The following is a 20,065-nucleotide window of genomic DNA, read 5'->3' on the forward strand; positions in this document are numbered from 1 at the left end:
GATATGTGCATATGTGAGATGTTTGCAGCATGTCGAGTGTAGTAACTCTGCCCCTCATCTCTCTCTCTCTCTGCAGCTGAGAAACATGCTGGTGTGTCCTGTGTGACAGCGTCAGTGGATGACATACAGTTTGAAGAGACTGCCAGGTAGAGAATCCTGTATAGTAATTATCAAAACTTATCAGTTTAGAGTCCTCTTTTTTTCTACTTAACAGAGATTAACCAGCCCATATAAAATCAGAGATAGTGGTTCAGTGATTTCCCTATGGTGCATTGGGCTTACCTCACCCACTTGCTGGAAGGCAAAGATCAATTTTACAAAGTCTAAAATAAACTGTAGTTACTTTTGACCCTGTAAACTAGAAAACAGGTCAGAAACTTAAAATGCAATGACATTTGCTCCTGTTTAAAATAAATACTACAAACTACTGTTTTTTCATTTTTGAATGAGGGATATGTTCAATTATAGCTGCTCCATGAATTTTTGATAGAAGCAAGCCCTCTTTCAACTTCATTCTTTCCTTTATTTTTATTTGTGCTTTTGTTTATCCATGTAACAGAAAGGTACTAAAGAGGAATTTTGTATTTGCAAATTCTCTGTGTTTAGTGAATCCATAGGATACTGCAGGACATAATACATCTTTCACTTCTGCTTTAACTGTTTCTCAGCCAGGGAACTAAGATTTCTTAAGGCTAAAAGCTTGCACCGTAAATGCCAACTGTTTGCTGTTAATATTAACAGTGGGGGAGCATTCTGACTCCAGTGCTACAGAATCAACTCTCTAATTAAGTGGATTTTTTTAAAGGCATTGGTCTTGTTCAGATTCACATCCATTTAAAAATAATAGGAATTTTTTTACTGCATGGTAACAGTCTAGTCCACTGCATTCCTAGTGAGCTGATCTGGAAAAAAATGCAGAATTGTACTTTTGGATGTAGCTAGGTTTTAAAAATGATTAACCCTTGGAAACCGAACATTTTTCAAGTGCTGACCTATGATACTGAGTGCTTACAAGGCCACATATATGAAATAGTTTAACTTCTGTGCCAGGAGAGGTAATGGACTAAGTAATTCATCTACAAATACCTGGAAGAAAATAAGGTGATGGGTAACAGCCAGCCTGGATTTGTAAAGAACAAAACATGTCAAACCAATCTGATAGCTTTCTTTGATAGGATAATAAGTCTTGTGGATAAGGGAGAAGTGGTGGACGTAGTATACATACCCTGTGTCTACATGTGCCCCTTCCTTTCGAAAGGGGCATGTTAACGAGCGGGTTTGAAAAATGCTAATGAGGCACTGCAATGAATATGCAGCACCTCATTAGCATAATGGCAGCCACGGCAATTCGAAAGTGCGGCTTTTTGAATCGCGCACCACCCGTGGAGATGGGACCTTCCAAAAGGACTCCCCCCATTTTTCGAAAGCCCTTCTTCCAATCACCAGATAGCCGCACTTTTGAATCGCCATGGTCACCATTATGCTAATGAGGTGCTGCATATTCATTGCAGTGCCTCATTAGCATCTTTCAAACCCGCTCATTAACATTCCCGTTTTGAAAGGAAGGGGCACGTGTAGACCCAGCCATAGACTTTAGTAAGCCATTTGATACAGTCTTGTATGAACTTCTTGTCAATAAACTAGGCAAGTCCAACTTAGTTGGGGCTACTATGGGTGGGTGCATAACTTTTTGGGCAGCCTTTCTCACAAGGTAGTTATTAATGGTTTACAATCATCTGGAAGGGCATAACAAGTGGATTTATCCAGGAGTCTGGTTTGGGACCAGTTCTATTCAATATCTTCATCAACAATTTAGATATTGGCATAGAGAGTACGCTTATTAAGTTTGTAGATGATACCAAGCTGGGAGAGGTTGCAACTGCTTTGGAGGATAGGGTTGTAATTCAAAATGGTATGGACAAACTGGAGAAATGGTCTGAGGTAAATAGGATGAAGTTTAATAAGGACAAATGCAAAGTACTCCACTTAGGAAGGAACAATCAGCTTCATACATACAGAAAGGGAAGTGATTATCTAGAAAGGAGTACTGCGGAAAGGGGCTTGGGGTCACAGTGGACCACAAATCTAAATATGAGTCAACAGTGTGATGCTGTTGCAAAAAAACCAAACATGATTCTGGGATACATTAACAGGAGTGTTGTGAGCAAGACACGAGAAGTCATTCTTCTGCTCTACTCAGAGCTCATTAAGCCTCAAATGGAGTATTGTGTCCAGTTCTCGGCACCACATTTCAAGAAAGATTTGGAAAAATTGGAGAAGGTCCAGAGAAGAGCAACAAGAATGATTAAAGGTCTAGAGAACATGAGCTATGAGGCAAGACTGAAGATTTGGGCTTGTTTAGCTTAGAAAAGGGAAGACTTAGAGGGGACTTGATGGTAATTTTCAAGTACCTGAAAGAGGGTTACAAGGAGGAAGGAGAAAAATTGTTCTCCTTGGCCTCTATGGATAGGACAAGAAACAATGGGCTTAAACTGTAGTAAGGGAGCTTTAGGTTGAACATTAGGAAAAGTTTCTTAACTGTCAGGGTGCTTAAACACTGGACTAAATTGCCTTGGGTGATTGTGGAATCTCCATCACTGGAGATATTTAAAAGTAGATTATAGACATCTGTCAGAGATGGCCAAGATGGTGCTTGGGTCCTGCCATGAGGTCAAGGGACTGGCCTCAATGACCTCTCGAGATCATTTCCAGTTCTAGTGTTCTATGAGTCTATGAATGGGCTCTGATTTCAGAACTGTATGATAATGAAATGTACATTGCTCATATTCAAGCAAGACAATGTCTGAGAATCAATTTCCATATGTAGGGCTTAGGTGATATACCAGGCCAAGCTGATATCTACCTTCCCTTCTACTGTTAGACAATGTGGCACGGGGATATCTGGCTACTTATCCTGCTTCCTTTGTAACAGAGTGCCAACTTTTCCTGTCATGGGTCATATCCTCCCATGCCATTTATTCCAGTCCAGCAGACTGTGTGTACCACTTCATGCAATCCTTATAGCAGAGTTTGCAATTATCACAAATGCACATACAGCTGGGTAATTGACAGCAAGATTGCAGAGGTGTAATTGCAGTAACTACTAGCAACTGTGCATTCATAATACGCACACATTTATGCATTCATAGTGCTGTCTGGCCCTCAAAACCCATGTCCATGTAAGGACAGAAGTAAGATTGATAAGAGATGTGCATGAACATGGTCACATAGAAGAGACCTAAGAGATCCTGCACTTCCCACATAAAGACCATCTCAAGAGTCCTCTTCTCACCTGCAGACTTTTCCATTTTGCTTTCTAATGAAAAACACGTTTCTAGAAATCTTTGATCAAAAAGTCTGACTAAGTTATCATGTTTTTTCTCTGGTACAAAGTTGCCACCCTCACAGACTTCAATAGAATTTTCACTCTTGTACTTGAGAGCAGAATTAGACCTTAAATATTTTCACAGTACTTCAGCCACACATCAGTTTTAACATCCTGAGTGGAATAGTTTACCATGTGATGTACTGAATGTGTAAAATTAAGAAGATTGCATTAAGGTTCTCAGATAATTAATAACCTTGGCTATGTCTACATGGCGCCACTGCCACTGCCAGCAGAGCTATGCAAAGTGAGCTTTTTGGGATTGCAAATGGTGTGCAATTTGCATACTCATGAAGCTCATGACCATAGTCCGTGAGAGTTCGGTGTCAACAGAAGGGGGTGCTGCGACTGCAGAGGCCGTGTGAACATGCCTCTGGCAGCTAAACCTCGGCATCCCGTTCTGCCAATGCTGAACTCTTGTGGGGCTATGGTAATGAGCTTCATGAGTATGCAAATAGCCTGCCATGTGCAATCCTGAGAAGCTTATTTTGCATAGCTCTGCTGGCAGCAGCGCTGGACAGAGCACCATGTAGACTCAGCCCTTGAGTATCGTGTATAAAAAGGACATTTTTTAGGTTTCCTGCTTTAATGTTCATTCACTTACATTAGCTTACCATCATTTTGGAAGGGGAGTCCATTCTGTCACTAGGTCTTTTCGGTTGACTTGGAAACTGAAATTTCTGCAACTTTAACTGTACACTAAGAAAGTTAGTTTTATAAGAAGATAAAGAAAGAATGTCTTTTTTACACTGTGTGAGTTCACGGTAATAGCATGAGCACTGTCTGGTTTAACATAACCTGATTTAAATTCTTTTAGTGCTTGTAGTCTCCAGGTATCTCCACCAAAATATCTCAGTCTGGTACATTTCAAAAGATTCCCATTAATGGCAATGCAGTGTTCCATGACCAGGGCCAGCCAAAAGAGAGACAGCTTCCTGAAGCTCCATTGTTTCAGAGGCCCTCTTTCTGAAGAAGGCTTTGCAACTCCTACATTCCATTCTGACAGTAGGACCAGAGAAGAACCTTCTTTCCCCATCTTTCCAACAACCTTTCGTATTGCAAAGTCTGCCTTACAGAGACCCCACAACATTACATTTTTAGAAATGCTATGACCTCCGATGCCCAGGAAGAAAATTACAGGAATCTACCTGCACAGCATATTAAAAAATAAACAGAATGAGATGCTTTACTGTTTCTAAAAATGTGATGGAATTAGCCTGTGATGTCATTTCAGAAATTGGCCTCTAAAATGACTTAACACAAGTCTCTCTGCTGTATTGGGAAAGGCCAGGGTGGCCATCTTGAACCTCTTCATTTTAGTACACTGAGACAGAACCAGAAAATGAGAAACTATCCAGGGGTAAAGCTGCACTTGCATGCGCAATGCAGTAGAAGTAGCAGAGTAGTTCTGTGCAGAGCACCTGACATACTTCAGTTTATGCAAATTTCTGTGGGGACACACACACACACACGACTTGTCCTGTGGTTTCTCCAGTGCTATGCCAGGCCTCATAAGTAGAAGAGGAAGATGTGACATGAATGAAATTGGGAGTGGCTGTGGCCAGAAACATTTTGTGCCGCTCCAGGTTCCCAAATTCTTGTACAGTGCCTATTTTCGGTTACATAAATTAGTTCTCCATGCTTACAGGCCTCAGAGTGATTGTAGGTCTTATTGAGATGGAAAGGACTTTAAGAGGTCATTCATTCCACTCACCTGCATGCACAGCAGGACCTGTCATCATTCCTGACAGATTTTTTTAAAGCCTATTTGCCCTTCACTTCTAAGCAGTCCCCACAAGGATTGAATGCACACCCCTGGGTTTAGCAGCCCTGTGCACCAACCACTGAGCTATTCCTCCCCCATACCTCAGTTAGCTGTTGAGAAATAACACAGAGAACAGAACTAGCACCTCTTCAAAGGTTTATATTTGCCTTCCATACATACACTATTTCCATTTTTTTTTATAGTGAAGAAATTGGCTCTTTCTGATATCTCAAAAGAGCCTCATTTTAGAATATGTATGTTCAGTGCTTTTCTTCCTAGAAGAAAAGGTGCCGGAACTCACCCACCCCCACCTCTCACCCAGGCAGCTTAACCCCTCGCAGCCCCAAACCGCTCCCAGGTGGCTTAACCCTTCACAGCCCCAAACTGCCCCCTTCCCACTCCCAGGCTTAACCTCCCCTGCAACCTCAAATCACACCCCCTGCCCTGCAGCCTCAAACTGCCTCCTGACTCCCAGGCTTAATTCCCCTGCAGTCTAAAACTGCCTCCCAACTCACAGGCTTAACGCCCTTGTAGCCCCAAACTGCCCTCCACCTACCTCACATAGGAGCAGCTGGTGGCTCTGATGCTCTCCCGCCCACAGCAGCTCCCGGCATGGCAAGCCATGTGCGGGCCACCCAGAGCAGCTTCCAGCCTGCCCATGTGCAAACTGCCCAGAGCAGCTCCCAGCTTGGTGCCACACCCCACCCAGGGAAAAAAGGTGCTGGAACGCTATTCTGTAGTGTTCTGGCAGAAAAAAAGCCCTGTATATGTTACAAGATTAGCAAAACATTTGAAATTATTTTAGAATAAAAATAAGTTTTGCTCTAGGGTAAAAGTAGAATTATTGTTTAGAAAAAGCATTTGTTGTCAGTTTCCTGGTTGAAGCATTTTTTATGGTCTAGTAAGCAAACGCTTTTCAGACTTTTGAAGGTACACTCTCAAGATAAAAATCAAATTTAAAAAAAAATCTCCTAATTTGTATTATTAGTAACTGATCAAATTATTCAATGACATTGTTAACACTGAGAGTATTTAGTTATTAAAAGGGCACTTCTGAATTTCTGATTTCTTTCTTCAGTCAGGTGTGCTGGGTCTACATGTGTCCCTTCCATTCGAAAGGGGCATGTTAATGAGCAGGTTCGAAATATGCTAATGAGGCTTTTGAAAACTGGGGGAGGTCCTTTCGGAAGGTCCCGTCTCCATGGGTGGCGCATGATTCGAAAAGCCACACTTTCAAATCGCTGCGGCGGCCATTATGTTAATGAGGCGCTGCATATTCATTGCAGTGCCTCATTAGCATATTTCAAACCTGCTCATTAACATGCCCATTTCAAAAGGAAGGGGCACATGTAGACCCAGCCGTGAAGTTTTGCCTTTTTTCAAAATGTCTGCCATCTCCCACCACCGTCAGTAGTAATAAACAAACAGGCACCCCTTGGCAAGATGTGATTGTCTTCCTGACACTGTTGCAGATTAAAGTGATGTTGTCCCTAGCAAAGATGGCCACCACTGTCTTCATTGTGTCTAGGGCTGATTGAGAATTTTCCCTCAGAATGATTTTCCAAAGTAAGATTATTAATGTAAGAAGAGCCTTGGTTTAAGCTAAATACGTTTTAATCTTTTTACCATTTTTTCCTAATTTAGTTAATAAACACACCAGGCCAGATTCTCCTGTAGTGTAAATGCATCTAGCTTCATTATCCTTAATGGCATTAGGTTGATACACTAATGCTGAGGATCTAGCCCAATATATCCTGTTTATGCATCATTGCATATGCTGAGCTAGAGCCTCAGTGGATGTAAATTAACACAGCTCCACTGATGTCAATGGAACGATGCTCGTTTACATTAACTGAGGATCTAATGTAGCATATGCAGAACATACCTTCTCTGCTCTCCTGCCCAATGAGGCTGAAATTAATCCCTAAGGCAGGGTCCAATATGAGGCAGACTATTTAAGCCCTACAGTGTGGCTTTAGGTATAGTCCAAGGGCAGAGTGTTTCCAAATGAGGGTCACTGCGTCCTCTGCCTCCCACATTTAAGGGACATTTAGGGAGTCTCCAGAGGAAAGGGCCAAAGCTTATAGGATCCAAATTAATATAGATCCAGTGGTCCAGGAAGTTCCCATGGGCAAAGCAAAGAAACAGTGTTTTCTGCTCAAGGTTCTCTGCTGGAATATCAGCCACGGAGGAATAATCCTGTAGCCTCATCCCCGATTTGGAGGGTGCATTCCAAGGGCATCACAGAACTGAGCCTGCTTTGGCTTCATGGGGAAGAAGGTGAATTCTGCCCTGACCACTAAGGCATAGTTTAAGAAATGAGATACTGCCACCTGCTTGTTTAATGGTGCCTATATGTACACTCAGTGACTTAACATACCTCATAAGGCTATGTGCCTGTGTACCTAAATGTGCAATTTAGTCCAAAATTTCTGACTGGGCTGGAGATCAGTGCATAATGGCATAACGGTGCATATAAATATATCTTTAATTAATGGTGCTCTCTGATTGTCTGTGCAGTTTTCCAAATAACTCCAGTTTGTTTCAGCAGCTTCTTCATTGAAGTTACCAAGTAAAGTTTGATTTGAAAATAACTTCTACAATTAGCTGCTTGTTCTTGTTGCACACAATTTACTGGCCTTGTGCTTGACATATTATAATGCTTACTGTTGGCAGTATTCCATTATGTTACACAGACAGATACAGAAATGAGAGATGTTTATAACACCAGATCCAAATCCCATTGAAGTCAAGGGACAGACCTCCTGTTGACTTCAATGAGTGTTGGATCATAGTGGAGTTCACATAATAATTGTGCAACTTCATGAGATAACATTTATTTTAACAGAGTTGGACAAATTATCATCATCAAAGCAAAAGTAAACCGAGCATTCAATACTAGCATGGAAGTAAGTGATGTTAATTTCTTATTTTGATAATTATTTCTTGAACAAATTGCTGCACCGATAGGCAAGAGAAGAAAGATAATGGATACGATTTGACCACTGTAACTTTACTGTTGCTGATTTCAGAAGGGGCTTAATGAAGACTTCATATAAAATAATTCCACTTACACGATGGTTATATTTATGAAGCACATTGTTGTCCAATGGGTGAGCTATGCCAGATAAGGTCCCCTGAAGCGGCTAGGGTCTAAGCTTGTTAGCAAGCAAAATCAAGTATCAAGTGAGGTAGATAGTATTGGCCCATTCCAGAGCCCATTCACCTATGATTTGGATCAGGATCCATTGCTAAAAAGCCTCATAGGTAGATTTTTTTAATGTTTCTGAAATGCATGATACAAAGATCCTTATCAGATGAATCTATGCCACTTATGGCTTATGTTGCAACAGACATGGCAATACATTGCTCAGTCGCTTACTTGAAATCAGAACTTGAATCTCACGCAGTTTCCTCTCCTCTCTGTGCCCTGGCACAGTTTCCATTAGCTTTAATGGGAGTGATGTGAATGCGTCCAGGGGAGAGTGTATTACCAGATGTTCTAAAGACCAAAGGATTGATGCATGCCCTGTCTATTTCAAGTGAACTAGTAAAGTATTTCACTAATCACTCATTTCAGATTGTGTTTTATAGATTATCGACTATTACGGATTTTTGCTGGTGCTTCTAAAGATTCAAGCAGGGAACTGGAATGGCACATAAACAAATGAGTGTAACAGTTCATAAAGCCAAATGTAAATGTCTGTACTATTTTAGAGGTACTGCTGAATCACAGATATGTTACCATGGTTTTAAATATTCATGAAGTGCTTTGGTGATACTAGGGCATTCGTGAAAAGTCTGTGCATTCTACTCTTTCTGGATGTAAGCTCAAGACAACCATTAATGCTACAAGTGTTGTGACTTGATATTTTGCCTGCAGACTAACAGTGTAGTAACTTTTTTTTCTTTTTAGGTTGGTGTCAAGGTTACCGTACAGGATATCTTGACTGGTGTTCAGAAACGTATTAGTGTGGCTTTCTCTACATACGTAGTAAGACCACGTGGTGATGAAAAGGTATCTCATTTAATTCAGAAAAATCCTGGGATGGAAGTAGATTTTTGCTAAATGCTTCTTGTTTGACTATTATTAAACTGACCAAAAAAAACACCAGAACGATATTATCCATTTATTTCAACTGATGACAGAAAAATAATGTGAAGTCCAGACTGAGAAGATTTTTAAGTCCTTCTTTGAGGCCACATGGTGGGCTATTTTTCTGCCGCTTTATAGGTCCTTACTTTATAATTTTTGCAAGTTGGTCCTTATTGAAATTGACATCTTTATACCAGCTTGACCAACAGAGCAGGTAAAAGAGATTTCCAAACATAAAATGAAAGTGAAAGCTTGTGAAAGTTGAGGGGCATTGTCATGCAAATATTCTGTATTATTGTTTATTATTACAGTAAACTCTTTCATATCTGTCATTCTATCTTCAGGAACTCTCAAATAACCTGCATTTTAACCATAAGTAAATTTTAGTTGTGTTTTCCATAAGTACAGTATAGTGAAAGTAAATACAAATAAATACAGCAAATACAGTATACGTTTACAGTGTAGAATACTGCTGTTGTTGGTAAATAACATACTCTGCATATATTTTTGCTTCTTTCTTAATTTTCAATCTTCTTTTTCTTTAGTTTTATGCATTGCTAGATATCCCTCTCTATTATCCAGAATATTTGAATATCTGGCAACCTCCCAGTCCCAGGGCTTGCTGGATGTGAAAGAGTTTTTCTGTAGCTTGATCCTGTGGCCATCCTTTAACTCATGTATCTTTATCTCAGCATTCCAAAAGAGTCATGTCAGGATAAAACTGGGGGTGATTAATTCATGGGCAGCCCTTCAAGCAGGAGAATTTGAGACTTCAGTTCAAAATCCATGAGAATTTGAGCTTTTGGACCAAACAACTATAACTTTTTATAGCTTTTAAACAGCTCAGTTATTTACTAGTTATCGTTGTTACCTTGTATACAAGAGGGACGGACAACTGCTTAGGGTTACCATATTTCTGGTTTCCCAAAAGAGGACAGAGCTTGGAGGCGGGTAGCTGAGAGGGTGGAAAAGGTGTGTGTGTGTTGGGGGGTATTTGAAAGGTGCTGGAGTTGGTGCCTAGGGCAGGGGGTGCTGGAAGAGGTATATGTTCTGGGATGGATATTTAGGGGTAGCTAGACGGAGAACCTGGGGCATGCTGGAGGAGGTACCTGTGTACTCACTGTCAAGGTGCCAGATCTGGCTCAGACCCAGGACACAATGACAGCCATCAGCAAGTAGTTGCCTGAAGGGCTCTCCTCCTCCCTAGGGCTGCAAGTGTGTGATCTAGCATCTGCAAGGGGCCACTCAGATGCCAATGCAGGGGAAGGGCTGCCTGGAGCTCTTCCTGATCTGCAAAATCTGTCCCACAAAAAGCCTGTACATTGCCTCTTATTTGAAAAATCTGCTCAGACAGAAGTTGGAGGATCAAAAAAGAGGCAATAGTCATGAAAAGCCTGACATCTAGTAACTCTTTGTTCACCTAACTCTGCTGTGAGGGAGGGCCGTTTTATTTTCAGAACACTCTGGCAAGATTTTGAGCAGGTATGAAAGGGGAGGAAAGGAGCTGGTTTGAGAAAACTAACAAAGGCAGGGAAGTGTATTGGTGGTACAAATATCCCTTCCAGAGGAGTCAAAGTTGATTAGAAAGAAAAAGGGCAGGGCTGAGAGAGAGAATATAAACTGGGGAGAATGGGTGTAGCCCCTATGCTTTGGTGAAAGTAGGTACAGTGGAGAGCTGGGTTTGGCTGATGGCTAAAGTCACTGGTGGCTAGAGTCATATCAGGTTCCCTGACAAAGCCTTTATATCGAAAGCCTGACCAGGTCAATCAACCGGGTAGTCTAGATATACCCTATGTACTGTGGATGTACACTAGACCTTAAAGTTAATCATAGACATATAATTCCATCCAGCTACAGCAACTGTGCAGTTAGAATCAAAGTATCTACGATTGACTTATCTGGCCATCCTCACTCAATCCACAAGACTGAGGAGTACAAGGATCAGTGGTCAACCCCTGATAGTTCAAGTTCACATTTCTCTACTAGGCATGTAAAATCAAACCCCAGAAAATCAACCCTGACTGGGTCAATCTACTGGGTAGTAAAGTCAACAAGAGGATTTGGGGTCGAGCTACAGTTTCACACCTGGGGAAAAGCAGGGTGTTGGATCTGCTCTTGTTGGAGCTTCTGGGTCTAGATGGAAGGCCCAGAGAATAGATATGGATATAGAGAAAAACTGTTCCTTGCAGCTCAGCTGTTTTTTGTCCATTCCTGTTTAGCTAACATGGTTCAAAAGCCGAAGGGCTAGATTTCCAAACAGTTTGTGCCACTTAAACTGGACAGTTCTAGCCACAGTAGCAGGCATAAACAGAATTAGCACCTGCATTGTGTGTGGAAAGGGGAATACATCTGGGGGCAGAAAGGCTTCTGCAGGAGAGTGTTGAGAAAATGGCCTGTACAAGTGTGCTGCTTAAGCATTTTCAAAGGAGTGTATCTGAACGCAAGTAGTTGTAGGGGGGCAAATGTGCACCTGGGACACAACACACAATAGTAAATCCTGTGGCTTTTTTGAAAAATGCATTTCCAGTTTTGCTTTCTGTGACACATTTTAAACAAAATGAGTTTTGATGAGTTTCTTGCTTTTTCGGTTTTTTCAAAACAAAAACACCTTGTCACTGAATTTTAGCAAATGGCTTGAGACTAAAGTGAAAAGCCAGATATTGCATAACCACTTGAACTTTAACTCTTTCCTTATCTGTATTACTGTGATTTGTTGTACTTCAGGAATTACACTGAATAATTCTAGAGAATGCTGATGCCAATGTGCTTCTGAAATGGCATTGGCTCAAAGTGCAGTTCAGAGCACACTTAGATATGATTATACAATCACATGCAAGCTTCTTTTTATATGTGTAGGTGAACTTAAAACCAGTAAAACTTCAATCTCCACAAGACCATCTGGAGCATAGTCTGGCTACTGAGAGAAGAAGAATACGACTGGACCATGAACATGTCTTTGAAACCCTATTGCAAGAGAGTAGTATGGAAGATGGTCACTCTGGTCAGTAAAACAGACACAAGCAGTAATTGTGGGCAGATAGAGGGGAGATAAAAGACCTCCAGGGGGTCAGCAAAGATCATGCTAAGTTTGGGAGTGTGCTGAAGGCAACAACTTTGTATGGTGGTTCTCTCTGTCCTTCTGTCCTGCAGGAATTCCAAGTGTCCTCCGAGGTTGCAAGCTCAGGGCCCAAGTGTGAGTTGATCATTCTTTCACATTACCTTTTCACTTAGGCTGCATCTACACCTGCATTCCACTTTTGAAAGAAGATTTGGAAGAGATTCTTCTGAAAGAAAAAAACAGTGTAGACAGGGCTCTCTTGAAAATAAACCCCGTCTTTGAAAGAACCCTTATTCCTAGGTTTTTTTAGCTTTAGGGTTTGCCATTATGGTGGGAGTGGTGACCTGTAAATTCCTCAGGTAGATACACCCTTATTTTGTAGGGTCTGAATTTTTTAAAAGGTTTTATAGATATCATTTATACTTCAAGATGAATTCTATAGCGGAGAAATAAAGCCCAATAGTTAAGATACAGATAGGAGGAGAAATCTGTTTTGCTTGATGCCTGTAACTTTCCAAGAAAACACTAGGAATTATTTGCCTTTGAGGAGATTTTTATCAAGAAATAAAAGAAAAGAATCTTTAAATTGTAAAGCAAAATCCTGGCAGGAAAAGCCCAGCACATTTGTGTGACAAAAAGAAAAAACTCCAATATAACTCACAAATCGAGTTTTGTCTTTGTTTCCCGGACTTAGCTTTGTCCTGAAATGACATGAATCAAAGTTGGTGTATTTCACTCCCAAACCATGAAATTATTCACAAGTATTTAAGAAATGTTTCAGTATTCACTGTCTGAAGTATACAGCTCTGTGCATGAACTTCAGTCACAAATAACTTATCTACAGAGAAAAGAAATCCGGTGCGAATATAATACTTAGCCTGCACAATTTTATAGGGTTGTATAGAATTGGGAAGAGTATGGTGATATCTTTCTGTCAGGAAAACTTAAGGCCATCAAAATGCACTCAGAGGCTATGTCTACACAGCAGTATTATTTCAGAATAAGCTATTCTGAAAGGCGGCACCTACACCAGCAAGATCTTTTGGACTAGCTGGAGCTCTTTCAAAAGATCTGACAGAGTGTCCAAATACAAAATCCGTTCTTTCAAATTTCTTCTGAAAGAACGCGGAGCTTCTTCTGAGGGCCCTATTCCACTCCCAGACCAAGAAGAGCACCTTCTTCTGAAAGCTTCTTTCAAAAAGACGCATACATAGATGCTCCACAGGCCCTTTTTACAAAAGAGTAATCTTCATGGCACCAGATTTTTTGATCTCTGGCCCATTCTTTTGAAAGAGCAGGGGCTGTGTAGATGCTCTCTGTTGAAACAGCAGCTCGATCTTTCAATCCACTTTTTTCTGTGTGGACACATACTTTCAAAAAGAGATCTTCCAGAAGACCATCTTTCAGAAGATCACTGACTGTTTCTACACAGGCCTCCTCCTTTGAAAGGGGCATGGTTATGAGCAGACCAGAAAATGCTAACGAGGCATGGATGTAAATTTCCTGTGCCTCATTAACATAGGGCCACATGATTTGGAGTCCAGAAGAAGCTCTTCCTGACTCCAAAATAGCCATGTAGACGCATGGCCCGTGGGGATGTCCCAGAAGGAAACCCTCCTTCCAGAAGCCCCCCTTTTTCCTCAAAATTTTGAGGAAGAGGGAGCTTCCAGAAGGAAGGTTTTTTTCCAGGAGATCCCCATGGTCTGCACGTCAACACGGCTATTTTGGAGTCCAGAAGAGCATCTTCGAGACTCTGAATTATGTAGTCATATGCTAATGAGGCACAGGAAATTTACATCTGTGCCTCATTAGCATTTTCTGGGCTGCTCATTACCATGCCACTTTCGAAGGAAGAGGCATGTGCAGAAATGGGCACTGTAGCATGGACGCGGCCAAAAAGATTTTCCAGAATAGCTTATTTCAAAATAGTGCATCTACATACAAAATGTGTATCAAAATAGCACTCAGCTATTTCAAAATAGAGCATCCACCCACAATAGAGCCTATTTTGGATTAGACTCCCTGGAAACACTATAGTTTATTTCGAAATAGCCCCCATTCCTTGTCTACACAGCCCCTATTCCAAAATATGTGTTTCAGAATAGGCACTATTCCTCATAGAATGAGGCTTACAGAATTCGAAATAACCCAGCCACTTTCTCAAAATTATTTTGAAACACCGATTTTGGTGTGGATGCTCACAAATTTATTTCAGAATAGAGGCCATTATTCCAAAATAACTTTGCTGTATAGACACACCCAGAGAGTGGTAATGTTCAGTATTACCTAGAAGCCTTAGAGGAAATATTCTACCTATTTTCCACAATTGCTTTCAAACAATTCAACATAAACAGTGATATACAGGAAGAAAAATTGGGTCAAAAATAAGATTAGTGTATGTGAAATTTTCTAGCTTCTAAATATATACAAAATATATCAAGTAAGAAAGTGAAGTTTGTCTTGAGCATGCAAGTTATACAACATCTTAACTAGGTCCTAAGTGCAAGGTATACTGGCGTCCAATACGATGATTGTAAACCAGAGGTTACTAGAGTAGAAGCCAAAGACATAACTGAGGTCGTATGAAATCCTGCGTTACAGGCGTTGCATGTTTGGAATGACTGATTTGATGTGTTTTTTTTTGTTTTTTTTTTAATTCAGAGCCTCTCACAAGCAAGGCCCTGATTTGGCAAGTTGCTTAACACACAAGTAACTTTATGCGGTGATTTCAGGAAGAAGGTTCAGATCCTAAAAGCTATGTATATGTTTGTGTGGCTAGCTGACTTGAGACCTGAAGAGTGAGACCTTTAGATCCTCACACACAAGACACTGGGGCCAAATTCATTCCTGATATAACTTCATTGGGTTACACCAAAGTTCAGTTTTGTCCCTAGATTCCTATTTAGACCTTGTATAATATACGTATTCATGGCTATGTTTACATATTTATGTTGAAAATACACATACATAATTTTACTGAAATAGTTTCCATAAGAGACTGCTAAGGTTGTATGGTTAAATGCTTGAAAGATAGATTGGCAAAGTTAATGTACACACTATCCTAACTCTGCTCCGAGTGAATGGCTATTTACTATAATTCAGTATTTCATGAACACACGCTATTTCGTAAGTAATACAGTACAATATGATACAATAATTTTCTACAACCTTAAATCCACAGATATAGCCATTTTTAGTACTGCAGGACATTTATATCTAAAGTAGATAATAAGCTGTACTTACATTATAAAACATACTGTAGATTATAGCAAGCTAGAGTAATAATAAAAATTTACTGGCATACATAGGTTACTTATATTTTCAATTAGGAGAACTGCATAGCTGTCTGATTCCCAGGAGGTGTGCTTTACCATAGCTTTTTCATGAAGGGTAGCTTCTTTTCCCTCCGAGCAGAATATGATCTGCAACCAAGATGCTCTGTATCTCTCCATTCTGCCTCCTTGTCAGGCAAGGGGCCATGATGTCCTTGTATCTTGGCAGAGCTTCAGGCTGTTGCTAAGATTGGAAGAAGCAGCAACCTTTTAGCTTCAGCCAATCCCTGGTGTTAATTTCTTTCTCCCAATGAAACAAAGAAGCAGTCATGTAGCACTTTAAAAACTAACAAAATAATTTATTATGTGATGAGCTTTCAGGGGGCAGACCCACTTCTATCTCCAGATCTGAAGAAGTGGCTTGCCCCCAAGAAAGCTCATCACCTAATAAATTATTTTGTTAGTCTTTAAAGTGCTACATGACTGCTTGTTTGTTTTGTTAAAATACAGACGAACATGGCTACCTCTGTTACTTTTTTCCCACTGGTCATTTAAAAAAATGTACCAAAAGCAGACAGATTCTTACAGTGATGGCAAGAGGGTATCTTCGCCTCTTGGGACAACTAATAACTCTACTCATTTAACTATCCCATTAATGTACTGTTACCATGTTTCAGAGCATGTAAGTGATACAGAGGAAGACACTGTTTCAACTGACCTAACTCATGTGCAGAGTATTGAACTTGTCCTGCCGCCTCATGCAAACCATCATGGAAATACATTTGGTGGCCAGATTATGGCTTGGATGGAGACGGTCGCTACTATTTCAGCAAGGTACTTTCCTGTTTGGAGTCTTCCTGTATGATTCTGAAAATACATGCTGTGTGGAAAATCAGAGGTATGACAAATCCTCCATGCCTAGCAGAGATGAACTTGAGTGTGGCCAGTGAGTCTGAAAAATATGAGCCACTATAAGGAGGTGTGGATGGGCACTGGCATGGGATTCAGTATCACTCAGTTCTATTCTAGCCACTGCCATTGACTCACTATGGCCGCATCTACACTGACCCCCTCCCTTTTCAAAAGGGCATGTTCATGAGGGAGTTCAGAAGCTGCTAATGAGATGCTGACATGAATATGCAGCACCCCATTAGCATAGTGGCAGCCACGCACAATTCAAAAGTACCTCTTTCAGAATGCATGCTGCCATGTAGATGGGAGCCTTTCAAAAGGACCCCCGACTTCAAAACCCTTTGTTTCTAAACCAAATAGGAAGAAGGGACTTTCAAAGTCAGGGGATCCTTTCAAAAGACCCCATCTACACAGGTGACGTGCATTCCAAAAGTGACACTTTCGACTCATGTGTGGCCATCATTATGCTAATGAGGTGCTGAATATTCATGCTAGTGTCTCATTAGCATCTTCTGAATTCCCTCATTAACATGCCCATTTTGAAAAGGAGGGACCAGTATAGATGTGGCCTATATTATCTTGGGTAGGTCTTGTCACTTCTCAGTCTCCCACTTCCCACAACTGTAAAATGGGAGCAATAGTGCTTCCCCCCATCATGTGTGAAGCACTTTAAGATCTACAGATGAAAAGTGCAAAGTATATTGCTAAGCCTGAAGGTTCCAATAACATAAGAACTAGGGGTCACCAAATGAAATTAATAGGTGGCAGGTTTAAAACAAACAAAAGGAAGTATTTCTTCATGCAGTGCACTGTCAACCTGTGGAACTCCTTGCTAGAGGATGTTGTGAAGACCAGGACTTTAACAGGGTTCAAAACGGAACTAGATAAATTCAGGATATTTAGGTCCATCAATACTTGATAACCAGAATGATTAAGAAGGGTGTCCCTAACCTCTGTTTGTCAGAGGCTAGAAATTGGTAACAGGGGAAGGGTCACTTGATGATTACCTGTTCCATTCACTCCTTCTGTGGCATCTGGCATTAGCCATCATTGTAAGACAAAATACTGGGTTAGATGGACATTTGGTCTGACCCAGTATGGCCATTTTTATGTTCTTCATTAGTGGCTATGAGTCAGTTTTGTAGGTGCTCTGCCTTCTGCCTCTAGGCTGAAAGTTTTTCATACCCTCCATCTCAACACAAGTCTCTCAGACAAACTAAGCTTCTTTGTATGTGAAACCTGAATTGCAATCAGAATTCCCCTCACACACACCCTGACCTACTTCACGGCAGGGATGTGTTTGTTGCGTTCGTTTTTGTACTTTAATAATTAAATGGCATTCCTTTTCATTATTCATGTAATTTTGATTCACAGCCAGTTAGTTGTACTGATAAGAGATTCTCTTTAGCTTTTAGTTAAACAGCTCATTTTATTAATATTAGAAAATACACCATGTAACTACGCCGACTTCAAAGAAATTACTCATCATGTATGCCAGTGTACCCAAGAGCCAGTTCAAAATATCGGGCCCTGCTTCCCTTTGATATATCAGTACACAGCAACCCGAAAAGTTAAAATAGTTTATTTGGAACTGTAAATATTGAACATAATCTATCCAGTTGAAACTTTTAGGAATAATAGCTCATGGCAATCACAATATTGGATGAAAGGAGAGAGCTTGTATTTTATGCTTGAGAAACAGCTGGCCTCACTACAAACCTTTTGTCAGGCAACAATTAACTCTGACCTTTCTGGGTACCAGTTAGAGTTGCTATGACCACAGGCGGAGATGGGAAAAGTGAGGGTGGAGAGAAAGGGAATGAAGAAAAGCACTATTTGAAGAATAAAATTTTAAAGACCCATAGAAAGGTTTCTCAAAAGGTTATTTCCCCTTTCTAAAAATTGTGAAAGTGAGCAACTTAAAAACAGAACTGCAGTAACTGAAAATCCATTTGAACCAAGGCTGTCCATTCTGACATTTTATTCTATCAATAGAGGTATTCAGGGATTATTTATTGAGGAAAACAGATCTTAATATTTAGAAAAAAAACTTCTTTTACAAAATCACATCCTTCCATCCCCTTTGTTTTTGGTAATGTTGTATTTTTACTGTGAGTGTTGTAAATGAGCTACACATTTAGCTTTTTAAATAGGAAGAGGAAATTATGTTTAATGAAATTACAAAGTCATTTGAATGTATTAGTCCATTATAAAGCTGTTCTAGTCAATTAATTAACAACAGATAATTGTGTGCATTTAACAATACTGGCACATTAGTTTACGGAGAGTGCAGTTAAGAGCTGAGACTTCTACAAAACTGCACCATTTACCAGCCTAAAAATGTGTGGCCAGAAAGTGGGACAGAAAGAGGCCCATTAGAGTCAGAAAATAAATTGCATTGTTATTTATGTGGCTATAGCACCTAGCAGCCACGCTCCTTCTAATTTTTCCCATCCCAGTGCAAAATAAATTATGTTATGTGCACCACAGCATGTGCGGATGTGCACCACCATAGAAACACATGCTGCCAGCTGTGGGTGCTGTGGGCACTCTGCTGATCAGATGGGTGGCACCTGAATCTCTCCTGGGCATCTGTCCAAACACTCAGCTTACAGCGAACGCTGCCTAGTGGCCCCAGTCAAGAGAAAATAGAGCAGCTTTCCTCCCCCCACCCCACCCTAAGAACTTACAAACTTAAAAGTCACTATCCTGCAGCAACTTAATCACAGGTGTATTTCTAAGTAATCCTGTGGGGCTCCAAAGAGCCATTGGGGCTACTCATCTCAGCAAAGTAATCGATGTCAGTAAGTGGTTTCTGGATCAGGGCCTAAATTGAGAAAAGAAACTAGTGGTGGGGCTGGGAGGGATTGAAAAGAAGTACACACCAACAATAAGAAAATTTATATTTAATTTATATAACTTTAAACCTTGAATTTTTATAAGTTAGGCACATAACTTTGGATTTCTGCATGGGCAAATGGCCAGTTGTTTAACTGTTTTTTTTCAATAAAACAAAAAAGGTGTCCTGTAGTGTCTTAAAGACTAACAATGTTCTTTATTAGGTGATGAGCTTTTGTGGGAAAGATACACTTCTTCAGATCTGGGTAATACTCCACATCTGAAGAAATGGGTCTTTCCCACGAAAGCTCATTACCTAACAGAGAATATTGTTAGTCTTTAAGATGCTACAGGACTGCTGTATTGTTTTGTGAAGATACAGACTAACACAGCCACCTCTCTGTAGCTTTTTCCATGTTTACAAACCCAGTTTCTGGACTTAACTTTAATAGTTGCTCACAACTTCCAGAAAAAATGTATCTCCTTTGTGTCATTACGAGTAATGCAGTATTTTGGTGAATTTTTGTTTCACATAATTATGTGCTGCACAAAACTATTAATTTCTGATAAATGCAGAACCATCAAAGTTAAAACGTATATATGGACTGAAGTTCTTGTATGGACACGTGTTTGGCACTGAGCAAGTGTCACTAACTCTAATAGGCCAAATAGTGAACTCTTTTCTCACACTGCACATCATCTTACTGGACAAGTAGCATTATTGAAATGCATGGGGCTG

General features: G+C 40.4%; 1 protein-coding gene across 1 annotated transcript in view; it reads left to right on the top strand.

Annotated features, from left to right (window-relative positions):
- Nucleotides 1-20,065, top strand: part of ACOT12 (acyl-CoA thioesterase 12) — a 43,030-nt gene that overhangs the window by 9,243 nt on the left and 13,722 nt on the right. Inside the window, exons 2-6 of the mRNA XM_074995380.1 lie at nt 77-146; nt 7,999-8,059; nt 9,067-9,168; nt 12,103-12,247; nt 16,254-16,410. Coding sequence (XP_074851481.1) covers nt 77-146; nt 7,999-8,059; nt 9,067-9,168; nt 12,103-12,247; nt 16,254-16,410 — 535 coding nt within the window. The remainder of the gene's footprint in view (nt 1-76; nt 147-7,998; nt 8,060-9,066; nt 9,169-12,102; nt 12,248-16,253; nt 16,411-20,065) is intronic.

The sequence above is a fragment of the Carettochelys insculpta genome, chromosome 5, assembly GCF_033958435.1.
Source record: "Carettochelys insculpta isolate YL-2023 chromosome 5, ASM3395843v1, whole genome shotgun sequence".
Taxonomy (NCBI): domain Eukaryota; kingdom Metazoa; phylum Chordata; order Testudines; family Carettochelyidae; genus Carettochelys; species Carettochelys insculpta.